General features: G+C 40.7%; 2 protein-coding genes across 2 annotated transcripts in view; both read left to right on the top strand.

Moving 5' to 3' along the window:
• Positions 1 to 384: 384 nt before the first annotated feature.
• TAT (tyrosine aminotransferase) lies at positions 385 to 10650 on the top strand. The gene is made up of 12 exons (XM_003939941.4): positions 385 to 492; positions 1154 to 1400; positions 1555 to 1659; positions 3648 to 3715; positions 4578 to 4736; positions 4939 to 5077; positions 5903 to 5955; positions 6725 to 6877; positions 7160 to 7288; positions 7615 to 7698; positions 8725 to 8823; positions 9239 to 10650. The coding sequence occupies exons 2-12, from the start codon at positions 1166 to 1168 to the stop codon at positions 9377 to 9379; spliced, it is 1365 nt and encodes a 454-aa protein (XP_003939990.1). The 5' UTR covers positions 385 to 492; positions 1154 to 1165; the 3' UTR covers positions 9380 to 10650.
• A 2184-nt stretch (positions 10651 to 12834) lies between these two features.
• Positions 12835 to 19729, top strand: part of LOC104653208 (uncharacterized) — a 95961-nt gene continuing 89066 nt past the window's right edge. Inside the window, 1 exon segment of the mRNA XM_074406024.1 lies at positions 12835 to 12889. The gene's annotated coding sequence lies outside the window, so the exon portion shown is untranslated.

Genomic DNA, 19729 nt, shown 5'->3' on the forward strand with positions numbered 1-19729 from the left:
GAGATTTTTTAAAAAAGCAAGCTATAGTACAGCTCTGTCCAATAGACAGAATGCAAACCACATAGTGACTTCACCCCCACAATTTTTTTTTTTTTTTGAGGCAAGGTCTCATTAGGTTACCTAGGCTGGAGTGCAATGGCATGATCACAGCTCTCTGCAGCCTCTACCTCCTGGGCTCAGGTGATCTTCCTTCCTCAGATTCCCAATTAGCTGAGACTACAGGTGCAGGCCACCATGCCTGCCTGGTTTTTGTATTTTTTTTTTTTTTTTTTTTTTTGTACAGACAGGGTTTCACCATGTCGAGGGGAGGGCTGGCTGCTGAGCTCTCATTCCCAACCAATGGCATGAATGTTTCAGGCTCAACGCCCATTTGTGGAGACTATTTCAGGAGTCTGGATTTGCATCTGAGTTCATTGCCACTGAACCCTGCCAAAGAAGAGCTAAGGGAGCTTTAGGAGGCTTCTTGGAGGCTGCTTCTCCTTTACTTGGAAGGTAAACATTTCAAGCCCAAGGTGATCAGGTGGTGGTGATTGATTGGGCTGTTTACTTTTTTCTTTTTGGTTTATGGATTTCTTGCTCCAACCAGGGCCATAAGATGCTTATGGGATAGGTTTTACTTTTACTAACAATGATACTTACATGGAACTTCTAATAAGGTGGAGTAGTAGTTCTTCCTGTTCCACTGCAGATGACAAAGCGCAGATTGTCAAAGCGTTAAGTAGATTTTGTTGGATAGGCTCACATGGAAATGAGGGAGTACCTATGCTTTGATGATTAACAATTTTCATATTATTCCTTCTTGGTTTCACACAAAGCATAACGTAAGCTTCGATAGGAATTACAGATGTGTGTAGCAAATCCTACTTAAGTATTCAACTGAATGCTTTCTACTAATACTGTAGAATGAGTTCTTGCTTTATTTTCCATCTTAGTAAAAAGTCTTAAAAACTCTCTTAAGTTTTTAAGTTAAAAAAAAAAAAAACTCCCCTCTTTCATAGTAAAGCTACTTTACAAGAGAAAGTAGGGAAAAGAGAGAGAGTTTGGAAAGACACTTTCAGTGAAGTAACCCTGATGTTTAGGTGCAAATGTAGTTCCTCTCTCTGCCAGTGCTATGTTTCCAACATCACAGGGACCTTCTTCTTCCCCCTCCCAGGCTTCACTAGTGATGGACCCATACATGATTCAGATGAACAGCAAAGGCAACCTCCCCTCAATTCTGGACGTGCATGTCAACGTTGGTGGGAGAAACTCTGTGCTGGGAAAAATGAAAGGCAGGAAGGCCAGGTGGTCCGTGAGGCCCTCAGACATGGCCAACAAAACTTTCAACCCCATCCGAGCCATTGTGGACAACATGAAGATAAAACCAAATCCAAACAAAACCATGATTTCTCTGTCCATTGGTGAGTTGGGGGCACTACTGAGGGAATGTCATAGTCCCCTCTACTCTCATATTCACAGGCTGGTTGGAGAAGATGGGAGGTGGGGGGTGAGTCTGAGGACTGAATATGGGAGAGTAATCTCTTGGTTCCTTTTGTTTTTTCATTCCATAAAAAGGTGACCCTACTGTGTTTGGAAACCTGCCTACAGACCTGGAAGTTACCCAGGCAATGAAAGATGCCCTGGACTCGGGCAAATATAATGGCTATGCCCCATCCATTGGTAAGCTCCTCCGGAGACTCTGTACCTGGTGGCTGCCCAGTGTTTAGTGCTGTTATAACGGGACCAAATGTCTATCAATTCTCTTCACTTTCCTGATGTATAATTTCTAAGGAGAAGCTAAGATTACATGGCCCTTTGAATTTGGTCTCGGGATGCTTAAATACAAGGCATCAAGGTCCATCTTCTTTCCTGGCTTCCTTTGGCATATGGGCACTTTCCCTCTAGGCTCCCAAACATACTTATTTGTCAAATAAAGGTCACCACCTATCATTACTAATTCTAAGATGAAGGTCTTGAGTCTGGCAGGAGCCTTGTGTTTATTAGGGCTTCTAGGGGCTAAATGGTTTTACTTATTATCCTGTGTACATAGCTCCTTTGCTTCATTTCTTCTTCTCTATGTATTGAAGGCCTATTTTCATGATGGTCCTGAGCACATTGAAATGCAATTGTTACTGTTTAAGACTCAGGAGGTTAAACAAACACCCAAGAACAAGACAAAATGGGCTGTCAAATTGAAGGATAGAAAGTTGTTTCTGATAGATAGAAATTACTTCCTTTTAGGTTTAATTCTCTCTATTAAAAATTTCTACCCTGAATATTTTGGTAAAGTACATGACTCTTTGACTTTCAGTGTTGCACATTTTTTTTCCCTTATGTGTACATAGAAACAATTCTAAATGCAGAATAAAACCCCAGTTTCATGATAAAATCAAATTTAAAATACACTTTAAAGAGTTCTGTCGGGGACTTTGTGGTTTTTAAGGTTGATGACTTACATTTTATAAAGTTTCATACAACAAAAATCAAAACAAAATCAAGACCAAAATTTAAGTTACAAAAAAAGTTTATAATGACTTTAATATCCAAAGTACTGGGAAACTGATTTAACCTGAAAAACCAAAATCAAGTCTCCGTTTGACAAATGTTCAAAGGTTCTGAACATTTCATTCCAAAGGAGATACAGGTGGTAAATGTGTTTAGAAAAGTGTTCCTCCTCATTAATAATTAAGGAAGTCCTGATTTATATAATTCTGAGAGACCTAGCTATACCTATAAGTTAGTAAACATTATGAAATAGCGCCTCTAGCCTTGCTAACTTGTCTTTTTGAACATACATTTTGTAAAATATTGTAACGGGCATGAAACTGCTGATATTTCAAGCTTATAAGCTAACATTTGGAAATATTGGACAAAAATAATATGAAATAAAAATTTGTACAAAAATACTGATAGCAATATTACATAACATAAAAAAACTTAAAATGGACCAGATGAATTGAATGCATTGATTACAACTTCTTAAAAAATACAGTCCTTAAAGTAGATTTAGGAATAATAGAAATCCTTATTTTACACAGAATAAAACATAATTGCAGAAATCAAGATGGTGCAGATTATTTGGGGAGCTCTTTCTTGTTAGTGTTTATATATTTTTGTGCTTATACTAAAATTGTAGTACATAAAATTGTGAAGTGAATCTCCTTTATCCATAGTGGCTGAGAGCTGAACTATATAGAATGCCCCCTGAGCAGGGACAGAGGCAGCCTGAAGCCCACGCTGGCCCTCCAGGGCACAGCTGTCAGTTGAGGAATAAAAACTCCACCTTCGGGCCAGGCACAGTGGCTCACCCCTGTAATCTCAGCACTTTCAGGAGGCTGAGGAGGGAGGATCCCCTGAGCCCAGGAGTTTGAAATCCACCTGGGCAACAGACGGAGATTCCATCTCTACAAAAATAATAATAATAATAATAATAATAATAAATAAAATAAGTAAAAATAAAAATAAAAAAATTATCTTGGTATAAGGGTGCATAACTATCGTCTCAGCTACTTAGGAAGGTGAGGTGGAAGGATCCCTTGAGCCCAGGAGTTTGAGGCTGCAATGAGCTATCACTGTGCCACTGCACTTCAAGCTTGCGTGGCAGAATGAGACACCATCTCTAAAAATAAAAATAAAAAAACCCTCCACTTTCCACTCTTTTCTTTCAGGCTACCTATCCAGTCGGGAGGAGATTGCGTCTTATTACCACTGTTCTGAGGCACCCATAGAAGCTAAGGTGAGCCTTATACAAGGTACCAGCTCTAAAGCAATTTAGGGCAGACTATCCCCTTTTCCTTATTCCTGTTTCACAAGAAGTACAGGTGTCAGAGGGGAGAAAGCTAAAATAATTTTTCTTTAGCAATTTGAAGACCTCTCATATAGTTGGGGTCACGAATCAGTGATTATAGTCTAATGTCATTACAGTGTGATAATGACCATCTCATACAACTTAATGTGGTATCTGTCTCAAGGAGGCCAAAAGGACCCAGAGAGTATGTATATTTGGTTGTCTGCAAAAGATCATACGAAAACAACTCGTAAACACCAAAAAAGAATTTTTAAAAATTTTATCAATAGGTTTTTTAAAAAATTATTATTTGTAGCTTTTCTCATTTACTGTAAGGTCATTTAGAGAGAAAGACAGAAGCACCAGGACATACTGAATTGATGGCAGTGCCAAGTTTAAATGATGTCCTTCCCTCTGTTATCTACTGTGTGGGGTCAGCCTTTTCTAACATAATATGTGTCCGTTAGAAAATGCTGTGTGGATGTCAGAGAAGAGCCAGGCTTCAAATCTCTGGCCAAAAGTAGTTAAATAATCAGGTTAAAAAAGTCCAAGGCCATCATGCTCTTTCATGGAAGTCTGCTGAATCACAGCCAACCTGTCATTTTTAAAGTGATTTGTTTAAGTGGCCAACATTTCCATAATAGTTATTAACATATATGAATTTCTTTTGGTTTTGGCTTAGTACATTTCCTTCCACTTACAACTTGTTAAAGGAAGTTCACAATTGTTCCCAACTCACACATCTGACAACTTCTTTTCTCCTGTTGATGTTGGAACCCCTAATGAAATTAACCTTTTATTTCCTTCACAGGATGTCATTCTGACAAGTGGCTGTAGTCAAGCCATTGAACTTTGTTTAGCTGTGTTGGCCAACCCAGGGCAGAACATCCTGGTTCCGAGACCTGGTTTCCCTCTCTACAGGACTCTGGCTGGATCTATGGGAATTGAGGTCAAATTCTACAATTTGTTGGTAAATGACTTTTCAATTTTGGACTCAAATGCTCAGTTACTAACCTGTAAAAAATATGTAACTATTACTTCAGCAGAGGAAGGTCTCAAAAGGGTGGTTGAACCCAGAGACACACTTTATTGCTTATATTGCTCCCTTCAGATAAGTGAGGATTCCCCCTAAATGTTTCAACATCTTAGTTTCATCTTTTCTTTCTCTCCAGCCAGAGAAGTCTTGGGAAATTGACCTGAAACAACTGGAATCTCTGATTGATGAAAAGACAGCTTGTCTCATTGTCAATAATCCATCAAACCCATGTGGGTCAGTGTTCAGCAAACGCCATCTTCAGAAGATTCTGGCAGGTACATCCAGTAGACTTCACAGAGGATGAGATGGGGACAGAATCCTTCAGCTGTTGTGTGGAATGACAAAAAAATAGTAATTCCCTAAGTTCTAAGCCTGGGGTGGAGGTGGGGAACTCCACCGATGTCTCTCATCAATACTGTGCCATAGGAGTGGTAGGACTTGCCTAGAAGAAGAGTAGAAATATTTCCCTCTTAATCACTCCCAGGAGAAAAAAGAAATAATACTTGCCTCTTCATCACTCCCATCATGTTGAACAGAGGCTCTGAAATATCTAGTTACTTAAATGGCGAATTCAGGCTCTGCACTCTGGAAGAATATACTAAGAATTTACAGTTCTTGGCTGGGCATGGTGGCTCATGCCTATAATCCCAGCACTTTAGGAGGCCGAGGCATGCAGATCACCTGAGCTCGGGAGTTCGAGACCAGCCTGACCAACAGAGAAAAACCCCGTCTCTACTAAAAATACAAAAAATTAGCAGGGTGTGGTGGCACATGCCTGTAATCCCAGCTATTCAAGAGGCTGAGGAAGTAGAATCGCTTGAACCTGGGAAGCGGAGGTTGCGAGTGTGCCATTGCACTCCCGCCTGGGCAACAAGAGTGAAACTCCATCCCCCCCCCCCCAAAAAAAAAGAGTTCTTAAATAGGGCAAAACACACAAACATGAAATGCAAAGCACACTTTGTTTGTGCTTTCTGTCTTCTTCTTTAAGAACTGTAAATTCTTAATATTATGGGATAGGGAAATTACATGATAGGATGTGACTGTTCTGTGATAAAGCAATTCACAGTGAAACTGATTTTGGATGTTTCTTTTATTTTCAGTGGCTGCAAGGCAGTGTGTCCCCATCTTAGCTGATGAGATCTATGGAGACATGGTGAGTCTTGATCAGGATATATCAGTACAATAATCTCAAACTCAAATTATTTTATGGGAACTTGAGAAGTGGAATAATCAGAAGCAACTCCTAATCATTTCAGTACAGCAAATCAGTATCCCTGCACTTTTAACAAACATACAAACCCACAACTCCTTAGCTGGTTTTCCAAAACCCAAAGAACTTAGGAAATGCAAAGATTCTTAGAATTCATGTTGTTGCAAAACCTGATTTGACTTGATATTTGTAGATTTTTATTTATCTCGCTTATGGATCTATATATCTGTTAGGAGTATGGGGGAAGTGGCAGAAATCCTAGTATTCTTGATTAGGAATATTACATAACATATGGTAAATGTGCTACATGGCCTTTCTAAAGCCCAAACCATTCTTCATTATGAAACATACTTGGTGCCAGGAATTTCAGATAAGGGATTGTGGACTCATTTTTCCTTTTAAATCTGTAAGTCCTATAGACACAAATTTCATAGAGCCAGCTTCATGGAGTTGTACATATCATTACGGGGCTAGGGTCAGTTTCCTAGTTTCCTCATTTTAGGCTTCCTTATTCCAGTACAGACACCAAATTAAATGTGTTTGTGTAGTCCCCTTCAAAGCCTCTTGCAATCCCAATTATGCTTCAGGGTAGAGATGATCCCATTAATCCCAGGCCCTGTCCCTAGTGATAGAAGGAAAAGGGTGTGAGGCATGGGATCTGGGATTGCAGTGAGAGGTAGAGAAGGCAACCATAACAAGTGCTTCTTCTCAGGTGTTTTCGGATTGCAAATATGAACCAATGGCCACCCTCAGCACCGATGTCCCCATCCTGTCCTGTGGAGGGCTGGCCAAGCGCTGGCTGGTTCCTGGCTGGAGGCTGGGCTGGATCCTCATTCATGACCGAAGAGACATTTTTGGCAATGAGGTGAGAACAATATGAAAGAGTATGTCTAATTCAGGGTATATATTTACTTTGTGAGCACAGTGGGGACAAGGTAGGCTTTTTTTTTTCTCCTCTTTCTCCTGGTCAGTCACACAGCAGGTATGTGGGAGAGCTGGGCTACCACAGAGGGTCTGATCTAAGAATGCCACTAGGCACCATCACTTCCCAAGAATAAAAATCTGATAGAAAGGTCAGAACAAGAAACCTGAAGACAGGGATGCTTAAGAAAAGCTAAACAACATGTTTCTTGTGGGGGTCTTTTAGATCCGAGATGGGCTGGTGAAGCTGAGTCAGCGCATCTTGGGACCCTGTACCATTGTCCAGGGAGCTCTAAAAAGCATCCTACGGTGTACCCCGCAAGAGTTTTACCAGAATACTCTGAGCTTCCTCAAGGTAAGGCCAGCTCCTGCTCTCCACTTTGGGAGTTTGGGAGTCAGAGAATGCCGCCCGTGGAATTAGGAATAATTGGTTCTTCTTTCTGGAGCCATGTTCTAATATTAGGATATGGCATCAGTATAAGCATCCGCCCACACATTTCTCACTTCTGGCCATTCTCTCTGTCCCTGGCCAAAAGCTTCAAGTGAGAGAGCTTTTTCTCTTAGACTCCTCATGCCATCACACTTACATTCTCAGTCTTCAATGAGGGGTCTATTTTTAATGACTTGGTTTTTCTTTTACTTAAATTTCAATCTTTGATTTCTTCTTGCCTCCTCTTATAGTCCAATGCTGATCTCTGTTATGGGGCACTGGCTGCCATCCCTGGACTCCGGCCAGTCCGCCCTTCTGGGGCCATGTACCTCATGGTGAGTACGCGGGTGGCAGGCACTAGGTCTGTGCATGTTGTAAGGCAATGGGCAGTCACTCAGCAGAATGGCCACAGGCAGTTACGCAGGGCACAAAGATGGCCAGCTAGGCGCTTGAGCCAGGCAGTTCAGGAGTTGTCTTATTCTGGATTGTCCCACTGAGGTAATTTCGCCTCTATCAGTTCTCATAAAGCTCTTTAAAATAATTATGCAGAGCATGGTGGCTCATGCCTGCAGTCCCAGCACTTTGGGAGGCCAAGGTGAATGGATCACTAGAGCGAAGGAGTTAGAGTCCAGCCTGAGCAACATATTGTCTCCACAAGAAATAAAAAAGTTAGCCAGCATGGTGGCTTGCTCCTATAGTCCCAGCTACTTGGGAGGTGGAGACGGAAGAATCACTTGAGCCTGGGAGGTCAAGGGCTGTAGTGAGCCATGATTGCGCCACTGCATTCCAGCCTGGGAGACAGAGTGAGACCCCATCTGAAAAGAAAAAAGAAAATTTAATTCTTCAGTACAGAGAATCATTTTATCTATGTAGGTACAGGGAAGATTTAAGACACAAATAAGAGGCTTTTCATACCACTGTAATTCTCAACTGGGAGTGATACTGGTTCCCTAGGAATATCTGGGAATGTATGGGAATTTTGTTTGTTTTTAGAATGACTGGGGCTGTCATTCTGTGGGTAAGGGATGTCAAATATCCTGCAGTGGGTGGGCTAGTCTCATGCCATAAAGGATTGCCTGGCCCTAATGCCAATACTGTCTCTTTTGAGACATAGTAGCATTCTGTTTCCAGCTTTTATTTATCAGTGTCCGGGAAGGAAGTCTTTTAATAAACGATTAATAAAAATATATCCTCTCTTCCCTGAGAAAAATTCCTTAAGTGTAAGCACTCTTATTTATCGGTTATCAGTAGTACAGTTCCAAGATATCTTTAAAAGTAGCCCCTACCTTAATTTCTGGCATAGGAAGTTGGCTGGTTCTCCCTCCTTCTGATAAGCTGGCCTCTCCCTCCTGTTGGTATAGGTTGGAATTGAGATGGAACATTTCCCGGAATTTGAGAATGACGTGGAGTTCACGGAGCGGTTAGTTGCTGAGCAATCTGTCCACTGCCTCCCAGCAACGGTGGGTGCCTGTGTCTCTCAGGACATTCTCAGTAGTTTCTAGAGCTCTAGCAGCAACCTCTGAGTTGGTTTTTAGTGTGATCTTTTCTCCTCCACCAAAATGTCTTCTCATTTGATAAGATTCAAACTGATGTGTCTCATGGTTCCTATTTAAAATTTGTTTCTGCCCCCCCTTAATAATCCCATCCATTCTGGGAAGAAAAGCTGTAAACAAACATTCTAGGTCAGAGGAAGTAGAGTCATTTTAAGATGAACGAATTCAGTTGCTGACTTAGCATCCTAGTGACAGGAACTGAATGAACTGACGGCGCTGATGAAATGGTACTACTTCTCGTAGATCAGGGTCCTGACCATTTTAGGGTGGTCCAGTACCAGACTCAATTGCTCTGAAAATAACAGGGTCTTCTTTTTTGCAGTGCTTCGGGTACCCGAATTTCATCCGAGTGGTCATCACAGTCCCCGAGGTGATAATGCTGGAGGCATGTAGCCGGATCCAGGAGTTCTGTGAGCAGCACTACCACTGTGCTGAAGGCAGCCAGGAGGAGTGTGATAAATAGGCTTGCATCCATTATTCTGAGGAAGTGTCCCATCGGGGGTGGGGGAGCTGGACTAGGCCTTGCAGCTCCTCAGGGACTTAGGTAGTCCTACTGGGAGAGGGGCCTCAAGTGCACCATGTCAAGAGTTCAAGATTGCTCCTGCTTTTCCCCCAAGTACAACCACAACCACACTCAGATCTTCCTCATCCACATACGCATCCCAGATTCTCCCTTGCTCTGCGCTACTCACTAATTATTGAGTGACTCACTAATTCATTCATCTGTGTCCCTCTCTTAAGATTTCCTCCGTTTTTCTTGAAAGTACCAGGCGAACAAAGTTTACCAGAAAGCAGGTGAGACAAGAAAATGAGAGCTCAGGATGAGGGAAAAATAAAAGATTGAGAGAACTTGTGCCCTCAACGATTTCCTCAGACTCTAAAAAAGAACACACTCTGTCCAGGCAGGTCTGGAGCTCAACTCTCTTACTGCTTCTAGTTAGGATCCTAACTAGAAAGGAGTTGGAGACACATGTATTTGGTTAATTACATTTTAAATACATTAGGAAAAGTTGCTATTTGAACTTTTGATTTTTGGGGGGAGTAAAGAATTATTTTGTGATGCAAATAAATATCCTTTAATTGATCAATTGATTGACTTCCTAAATTTAGATTTGTGTGCATCAGGCTTTCTTTCTTTCTTTTTTTTTTTTTTTTTGGAGACGGAGTCTTGCTCTGTCAACCAGGGTGCCGTGGTGTGATCTCGGCTCACTGCAACCTTCACCTCCTGGGTTCAAGTGATTCTCCTGCCTCAGCCTCCTGAGTAGCTGGGATTACAGGTGTGTGTCACCACACCCGGCTAATTTTTGTATTTTTTAGTAGAGACCATGTTAGCCAGGCTGGTCTCAAACTCCTGACCTCAGGCAGTCTTCCCCCTCTCCCCTGTCCCTACCCTGCCTCAGCTTCCCAAAGTGCTGGGATTACAGGTGTGAACAACCACATCTTTCTTAAAGATCAGGTATCAGGCTTTCTTACAGTGACAGCACATCTGTACTAGAGCAAGCAAGAATTAGAGACCTTCAAGAAATACTACTGTGTAAGGGCCAGAAATATCTTCACTTGTCATTGTTATAGAATCATTAATATTTTTGCTATGATGTTAATATTGATTTATTAATATATATTATCTTTTCATATATTTTCTAAGAAACATTTATATTGACAAGATCTTTTATTTTGCCAAGGGCATAAATTATTGCTTTTCTGCTTTTTTTAAAAAATAAATTTTACAAAGTATGGCTCTGCTGTGATGTGTTTTTTTCTCTTTCGTATGGGAATTTCTAATTCTAGGCACTGCTCAGTCCCATTTCCATAACCTGTGAGGTTTCATTTACTTCTTTGTAAATGTACTGACTTTTGGAGTTACTTAAGAATCACAATTCCTAAAACATTTTATTTGGGAGCTTAACTTCTGGCCTCCTACTTACAAATCAAGAGGCAGCAAGTTATAACCTGTGGCCTTTGTCTTTACATTTTCAACTTGTTTCATCCCTAACCTCTGGTCCCAAGTTCCCACCCCTTGCCTAGATCCGCTAACCACTCACTAGGTCACAAGGTTGACTGCTCTGGCTTGACCCAGCGAATGAGAAGTGTCCCATATGTTCTTTCAGCATGAGCTTTTTGTTTGCAAATCTTCATAGGCACAGTTGCCTGTTGAATTTTTCTTCAGCACTTCCCTTAGAGGAGGGAGCCCGAAGTTAACCTTTGAAGGTTGGGTGGTTAGGAATCTATCATAACCAGTCTGGAGATTTCTCACCAAGGGAAATTTTCCTTATCTAGAAGAGGAACTTCAGGTCTCAACCCTGTCAGTCACACCCAATTAATGTCCTTCACAAAAATAAACAGCCAATGTCCCCTTTCAATTGGAGTGCAGTGAGCTCACAGCAAAATTTGCCTTTTAATTTTCTTCAGCAAATCCAGAATGAATATACAAAGAATGAAATTAAAGATTTCAGTTTCCTGTGTGTCACCACCGCCGACCATTTTCCAAAAAAGCCTGGCTCCTCTTTTCCTGTTCCTCCACCCAAGCCCCCGGAGATCTCTATCCAGAAATAAACAGGAAGACTCAGCGATTTACAAAAGCCATTTTAGCTTCACACGTACAGATGAATCTATCCAGCACATTATAGAATTCTTCTTAGACCTCTTAAATTCCCAAGTTTCCTTGGTATTTATATTTTGATAAAGAGAGTCAACGGCCCTTCAAACATTTAAAAAGAACACATGCACACTGGACAGTTTCAAACAATACAAACTAACACAACAGTCCTTTGTCATTCCTGTCCTTCAGCCACCCAGTTTCTTCTCCCCTGAGGGAATCAGTTATCAGTTGCTGGTCATATATCCTGTGCCTATGTAAGCATGTGTGTGTGTATACTTTTCCTTTTTTTCAAGTCAACTACTACTCTGTAATTCTGCAAACAATGAAAGTCAAAGGAGGGATGGCATTGCTGGGGTGTCCCCTACGTCATGGGTGTCTCTAGATAAAAAAGGAATTCCCGGTCGGGCGCAGTGGCTCATGCCTGTAATCCCAGCACTTTGGGAGGCTGAGGCGGGTGGATCACAAAGTCAAGAGATCGAGACCATTCTGGTCAAAAGGGTGAAACCTCGTCTCTACTAAAAATACAAAAAATTAGCTGGGCATGGTGGCGCGTGCCTGTAATGAACCCAGGAGGCCGAGGTTGCTGTGAGCCGAGATCGCGCCATTGCACTCCAGCCTGGGTAACAAAAGCGAAACTCCGTCAAAAAAAAAAAAAAAAAAAAAAAAAAAAAAAAAAAAAAAAGGAATTCCTGAGTGGCAGGTACTTCTCACACAAGCTTAAAATTCTCAAAAGTGAACTGCCAGTTGCTTTGGGTGGTGGCATCAGAATGTCTTCAGATAACACAAATAATACATATAACAATCGGAGAAGGCCAGGTGTGATGGCTCAGGCCTGTAATCCCGGCACTTTGGGAGGCCAAGGTGGGCGGATCACGAGGTCAGGAGTTCGAGACCACCCTGACCAACATGGTGAAACCCCCGTCTCTACTAAAAATACAATTTAGCCGGGTGTGGTGGTGCGCGCCTGTAATCCCAGCTACTCGGGAGGCGGATGCAGGAGAATCACTTGAACCCGGGAGGCGGAGGTTGCAGTGAGCCGGAATCGCGCCATTGCACTTCAGCTCGGGCGACAGAGCGAGACTCCGTCTCAGAAAAAAGAAAAAAAAAAATTCGGAGGCGAGGGCTCTCAGCTGCGAATTCAACTTTTCTTTCTGTGTCCAAGCACTGCCCACCGGGTGACTGCAGAGTATCAAGACAGGCTGCCAACAACGGCCCCACAGCAGCCCCAGGTACATCTCTACCCGGCAACCCGCGGCTGCGCAGGCGCAGATGCAAGTTTACAGGCCTGCGTTGCTCAGTACGCACGCGCCGTCGCTAGGCAACAAGGCGCCGCTCTGGGCGCACATGTAGACGCGGTCTGAGCTGCCGGCGAGGGTGAGTCTTGTCTTTAGTCTTTATTCGGTCCCTGCTTTCTGTTAGAATGTTACATTTTGTTTCCTTTTTCAGCCTTTCTACCCTGGTCACACCCTGCTTCGAGTTTCTCTTCCTCTTTGCCCCCTGGTTTGGGCTCTGACTGGTGGAATTCTTCCAAGGAGTTGACGGAACATCCTTGCTGTTTTAAACACCTGTTAACATTTCCCAACTCTAGATCAGAATCCGCAAGTTCCATGAGTTGTGACGCAGAGCAGAAAATCCTTTTAGCTGGTGTTAGTTTCAAATGGTATTGTCCCCTAGGCTTTTCTCTAAAGAATCATAGCCCTCACCGTCCGGAGTACCTGCCGTTAGGATCTCTGCTCAGTAAGAAAAATGAATCCACCTCGCCTGCTCTTGTCAAAGGCAAAGCAGGACAGTAAAGCTGCGAGGACAGGTTCTAACCAGTAATATACTAATGGAATAGGGAAGAATCCAGCACGAACTGAATTCAACTTGGATTTGTATAAAGGTTACTCAGACTTTAAAGGAAAAATGAGGGAATAGGGAGAGGGGAGAGGGATGAGGGGGTGCTAGGAAGACTGAGGGAAGTGAAAAATTACAAAGTGGCAGGTGGGGGTTAGTCCACGTGAAACCCATCTGGGTTTGTTAAATGGTATTGCTGGAAGTTAGGCTCTTACCCTCCCACAGAGGCTTCGAAACAGGGACCATATCTTCAGGTGTTGGCTGGAACGTAAATTCCTTTGGCAGCCTGAGTTTTTTCTGGCAGGCCCTTTAAAGAGAGGCTGGAGTCATCCTAAAGATGCTACCTTGAACTGTTAGAGACTGTGTTAAGAGTTTTTTTCAAGTCTGTTGAGGCCTAGTCCAGAAGTGGCTTGGAGCCTGGCTAGAGTTTGGTCAAGGAGAGAATCTTTGTTACTCCGCATATTCTGCACATTCCTCTGCAAGAAGGATTGTATTTTACATACCTTAAAGTTTGAATTATTGCGTATGTTGGAAAAGAACTGAATTCCTAGTACATATTATTTAGATTGTTATTTATTTTAAACAATTTAAGTTTATTTACAAACAAGTTTCATATAATGTTATAGAACCTGCAAATACAGATACTCTCTCCAGGTCAAATTGTTTCACAGCCTCTTCCAAAGAGGCAGTCATTTGCAAACATTAAGGTTGGAGTATATTATACAGGAAGTAATGCCCAATTCCTCAAGGAAAACAATAAACAGAAGAACTAGCACATGGGTGTCTTAATTTTTGTGTGTTTCAAGTGTAGAAAAGAATTATTGGTTGTTAACTCATTCGGTAGCCTAAATTCAATGTATTTTTACCTTATACTATATTTAAAAAGTAAAATTGCAAGAGTGTCCCTTTGGCAGTGCATATGCTAAAATTGGAACAATACAGAGAAGATTAGCATGATACTAGCAAACCAAATTCAACAGTATGTTACAAGGATTATACAACATGACCAAGTGGGATTTATTACTAAGATACAACATATAAAAATCAATCAATATAATATGCCACATTAATAGAATGAAGTATAAAAACCACATGATTGTTTCAACTGATGCAGAAAAATGAGTTAACAAGATTTGATACCTTTTCATGATAGAAACACTCAATGAACTAGGAACAGAAGGAACCTACCTCAAGATAATAAAAGCCCATGTTCCAACTTCCTGGAATATCAGAGACCATCTATGAAAAGCTCACACCTGTAATCCCCGCACTTTGGGAGGCTGAGATAGGTGGATCACCTGAGGTCAAGAGTTTGAGACCAGCCTGGCCAACATGGCAAAACCGTGTCTCTACTGAAAATACAAAAATTAGCTGGGCATGGTGGCACATACCTGTAGTCCCAGCTACTCGGGAGGCTGAGGCAGGAGAATCACTTGAACCCAGGAGGTGGAGGTTGCAGTGAGCCGAGATCACATCACTGCACTCCAGCCTGGGTGACAGAGCGAGAATACATCTCAAAAAATAAAGGGGGGGGCAAGAAAAGTTTATATCAAACTTCATACTCAATGATGAAAGACTAAAAGCTTTTTTTCTAAGATCAGGAGAAAAGCATGGATGCCCACTCTCACCACTTTGATTCAACATAGTACAGCTAGTGCTCAACTTACGACCACAATTGGTTCCGACAGACTGGTCGTAACACAATTTGGTCGTAAGTTGAGTAGGCTATATGTACAGTACTGTGAAATGATGTTATAAAAATCTTTAAGTCATATTTTATCATAATTTTCTTTCATTGTTGTTACATGTCATAATTTTCTTTGTTCATTTTATGCCATTTATATCATCTCTACACCATTTTGTTATTTTTACATTGGTCAGGTTTAAGTAAAACACTGCATAACCAGTACAACTGGTTTAATATTTGCAAAACATACAAAATTACAAAATACAGGTGCATACAAAAATACAAAATACAGGTGTAAAAAATACCATAGGAAACATTTTCCCATTTGCAAAACATATCAAAATCTATAAACATGTACGAAACATTTTATTGGCAATTCCTCTTGGTAGACATCTTGGGAGGGGTTTGATGAAAAATATCCAAGACACAAAACACAAATTGCTGTACCGAGCCTGGGATAACAGTTGAAATGGTGCACGCAGAGATGATAGTGCTGCTGGAAGCTGGTCCGCACTGTTGTACGCCCAGCTGGGCAACGTTTGTGCTGCCAGATGCAGAGCAGTCGTGGCTAGCGATTGTGGTCGTAAAGTCGAATGGTCATAAGGTGCATAGGTTGTAAGTTGATTAATACCTGTATTGGAAGTAGTAGCCAGAGCAATTATACAGGAAAAAGAAGTAAAAGGCATTCAATTTGGAAAAGAAGAAGTAAAATTATCTTTGCTTTCAGATGACATGATCTTATGTGGAGAAAACCCTAAAGATTCCACAAAACATTGTTAGAACTAATAACCAAATTCAGCAAAGTAGTAGTATATAAAATTGATATGCAAAGTCAGTTACTTTTCTATACATTAACAATGAACAATCCTAAAAGAAAATTAAGAGAACAATTCCACTTATAATAGTATAAAAAGGAATAAAATACGTAGGAGTAAACCTAACCAAGGAGGTAAAAGATTTGTGCAATCAAAACTACAAAACACTGTTGAAAGAAACTAAAGAAGACACAAATAAATGGGAAGATACCCCATACTCATGGATTGCAGTACTTAATGCTCTGAAGATGTTGATGCTACCCAAAGTGATCAGTAGATTCCAACACAATCCATATCAAAATCCCAGTGGCTTTTTTTTTTTTTAAATAGAAAACAAATCACCCAAAACTTCATACAAAATCTCAAGGGACCCTGAATAACTTAAAAAAAAAATCAAAGAATAAAGATGGAGTCACACTTCCTGATTTCAAAAGATATTACAAAACCACAGTAATCAGAACAGTGTGGCACTGGCATAAAAAAAGATAAATGGGCCAATGAAATAGAACAGCCAAGAAATAAACCCTTGTATATATAGTCAAATGATCTTTGACAAGGGTGCCAAGACCACTGAATGGGAAAAGAAATGCCTTCAACAAATGGTTTTGGGAAAACTAGATATCCACATGCAAAAGAAGCTGGGCCCTTATCTTATGCCATATGCAAAAATTAAATCAGACTAATGACCTAAATGTAAGACCTCAAACTATAAAACTCCTAGAAGAAAACATGAGAAGAAAGCTTCATGACATTGTGTTTGGCAATGATTTCTTGGATATGACACCAAAAGCATAGGCAGCAAAAGCAAATATGGACAAATGGGACTTTAAAATTTTTGTGCATCAAAGAACGTAATTAAAATGAAAAGGCATGTCATTCTCCCTGTAGAATGGAAGAAAATATTTGAAAATTATGTATCTGATGAGGCATTAACATTCAGAATATATAAAGAACTCCTGCAACTCAACAACAAAAAAGTCAAATGGCCCAATTTAAAAACCAACTGGAATAGGCATTTCTCCAAAGAAGGTACACAGATGGCCAAGAAGCATATGAAAATATGCACAACATCACTAACCATTAGAGAAATTCAAACCAAAACCACATTGAGATATCACCTCAGGGTAATAGTATGGCCATTTTTTTTTTTTTTAAAAAACACCAAAACCCAGAAAATAGCAACTGTTGGTGAGTATGTGGAGAAACTGGATCCTTTTGCATTGGTGATGGGATTGCAAAATGATGCAACCACTATAGAAAATAGTATGGCAGCCCATTGAAAACTGCCAAACTACCGTATGATTCAGCAATACCACTTCTTGGTATATATCCAAGAGAATTGAAAGCAGAGTCTCAAAGAGGTATTTGTACTGTCAGGTTCATAGCAGCACAATAACAATATCCAAGAAGTAGAAGCAACCAAAGTGCCTACTGAGGGGTGAATAAATAAACAAAATGTGGTATGTACATTCAGTAACATATTATGTAGACTTAAGGAAGAAAATTGTGTTACCTCCTGTCACTTTTTTTTTTTTTTTTGTGGGGGACACATTTTTTATGTGTTGTCTTCAACAGCCATGAGAACCGGTGATGATTATCCCATATTGAAGACATGATTTACCACCACTTCCCCACCCCCACTCCCATGAAGAAAGCAGGGCAAGTGCTGTGCTGCCCTTTTGGGCCTGAGTGGTAACGTGATTGGAACCCAGGAACTCTGGTCTCCTTGGCTAGTGTTTTTCAAAACTCTGTGCCACACAGGAGTGGATCCAGGCCTGAAGGTCATAAAGTTCTGGGGACTCTCTTTAAGAAAAAGAATTCTAAAATATCTTATTTTTGCAAATATTATAAAAGTATACTGCCACATTAATGTTGCTAGGGTTCCTGCTAGGACCTTAGGAAGAAGGAACTTATTTGAGTCAGGATCTTGAATGTTGAACCTTGAGGACATAATGTTAAGTGAAAGAAGCCAGTCACAAAAAGACAGATACTATGATTCCATTTATATGAGTTATCTAAAGTAGTCAAATACATAGAAACAGAAAACAGATTGACAGAAACTAGGGTCCGTGGGGAGGAGAAAAAGGGAGTTGTTTAATAGGTATGGAGTTTTAGATTTGCAAGATGAAAAAGTTCTAAAGATCTATTTCACAAAATGTGAATATATTGAACTGTACACTTAATATGGTTTAGATGGTAAACTTTATATGTTTTTAAAAGTCACAATAAGAAAAACCCCATGTAAGCTCCGTGATGACAATAATTTTTTGTCTGTTTTATTTTCTTCCATATGATCAGTGCTTAGAACAGCAACTGGGATAGGGTAGCCTCTCAGTACATATTTGATGAATGAATGAATGGGAAAATTCAAGGACTAATCTGTTGCCATTACTTTTTAATCTTCTTGTTAAGTGAACTACAGCAAGGGGAAGTTAAGTTTAACTGAAGACACTATTAGCATAGATGAAAGACACAGAGACAAAGGCATTTAGAAAGATTACTTTCAAAGAGGTGCAAGGAAATAGTCAGTAAATACTTGAAAAGTGTTCAACATCATTAGCCATTAGGGAATTGCAAATTAAAACCATGAGATACTTCTTCACACTTATAGAATGGCTGTAATAGAAAAGTCAGACAATAAGGAGTGTTGGGAATAATGTGGAGAAATTGAAATCCTCATACACCCCTGGTGGGAATGTAGAATAGTGCAGCCACTTTGGAAAACAATTTGGCATTTCCTCAAACTCTGATTTTCAATTCTACTCCTAGAGAAAAGAAAACAAGAGAAAAGGAAACGTATGTTCCATAAAAGCTTTTACACAGCTGGGCATGGTAGTGTGTGTCTATAATACCAGCTATTCAGGAGGTGGAGGCAGGAGGATTGCTTGAGCCCAGGAGTCTGGGACCAGTCTGGATAACATAGGGAGACCCTGTCACACACACAGAAATCTTCAAAAAGCCAGGTGCAGTAGCTGTAGTTTCTGCTACTTGGGAGACTGAAGTGCAAGGATCACTGGAGCTCAAGATTTTGAGGCTGCAGTGAGCTATGTTAGCACCACTATATTTCAGCCTGGATGACAGAGCCAGACCCTGTCTCTTAAAAAAAAAAGTCCAAAAAACTTTTCACACAAATGTCCATAGCAGCATTATTTATAACAGCCAGGAGAAAATGGAAATAACCCAAATATTGGATAAATAAAATGTAATGTATGTGTACAATGGAATATCATACAGGAGCAAAAAGGAATGTAGTACTAATTCATGCTACTATAATATATAGAAGAATCATGAAAATGTCAGTAATCAAAAATACTATGTGTTGTGTGATTCCGTGTATGTAAATATCCAGAATAGGCAAACTCATTGTATTGCTCTGTTCTTGCACTGTTATAAAAAAATTACTTGAGACTGGGTAATTTATAAGGAAAAGAAGTCTAACTCTGCTCACAATTCTGTGGGTTGTGCAAGCCTCTTCTTCTGAGGAGGCCTCAGGAAACTTACAATCATGGCAGAAAGCGAAAGGGAAGAGACGCATATTCACGTGGCTGGCTGGAGGCAGGGGAAGGCACCGCACACTTTTAAACAAGCTTATCTTAGGAGAACTCTATCACAGAAAGAGGAAGAGGGAAGTACACTTTTATGATTCAATCACCTCCCATCAGGCCCCTCCTCCTACACTGGGAATTACAATTCGACATGAGATTTGGGCAGGGACACAGAGCCAAACCATATTATTGTCTCCCTGGACCCTTCCACATCTTATGTACTTCTCACACTGCAAAATGCAATCACTCCTTCTCAACAGCCCCCCAAAGTCTTAAATGATTTTAGCATTAACTCAAAAATCTTCAGTCCAAAGTCTCAGCTGAGACATGG

This window comes from Saimiri boliviensis, chromosome 1, assembly GCF_048565385.1.
Source record: "Saimiri boliviensis isolate mSaiBol1 chromosome 1, mSaiBol1.pri, whole genome shotgun sequence".
In the NCBI taxonomy this organism is placed as follows: Eukaryota; Metazoa; Chordata; class Mammalia; order Primates; family Cebidae; genus Saimiri; species Saimiri boliviensis.

Excerpts from the sequence above, each read along its gene's own strand:
- TAT (XM_003939941.4), top strand. The coding sequence starts at position 1,166 with ATGGACCCATACATGATTCAGATGAACAGCAAAGGCAACCTCCCCTCA. Across the intron at positions 3,716-4,577 it reads AGGCACCCATAGAAGCTAAG|GATGTCATTCTGACAAGTGG; the intron begins GTGAGCCTTATA and ends TTTCCTTCACAG. Across the intron at positions 7,699-8,724 it reads CTGGGGCCATGTACCTCATG|GTTGGAATTGAGATGGAACA; the intron begins GTGAGTACGCGG and ends CTGTTGGTATAG.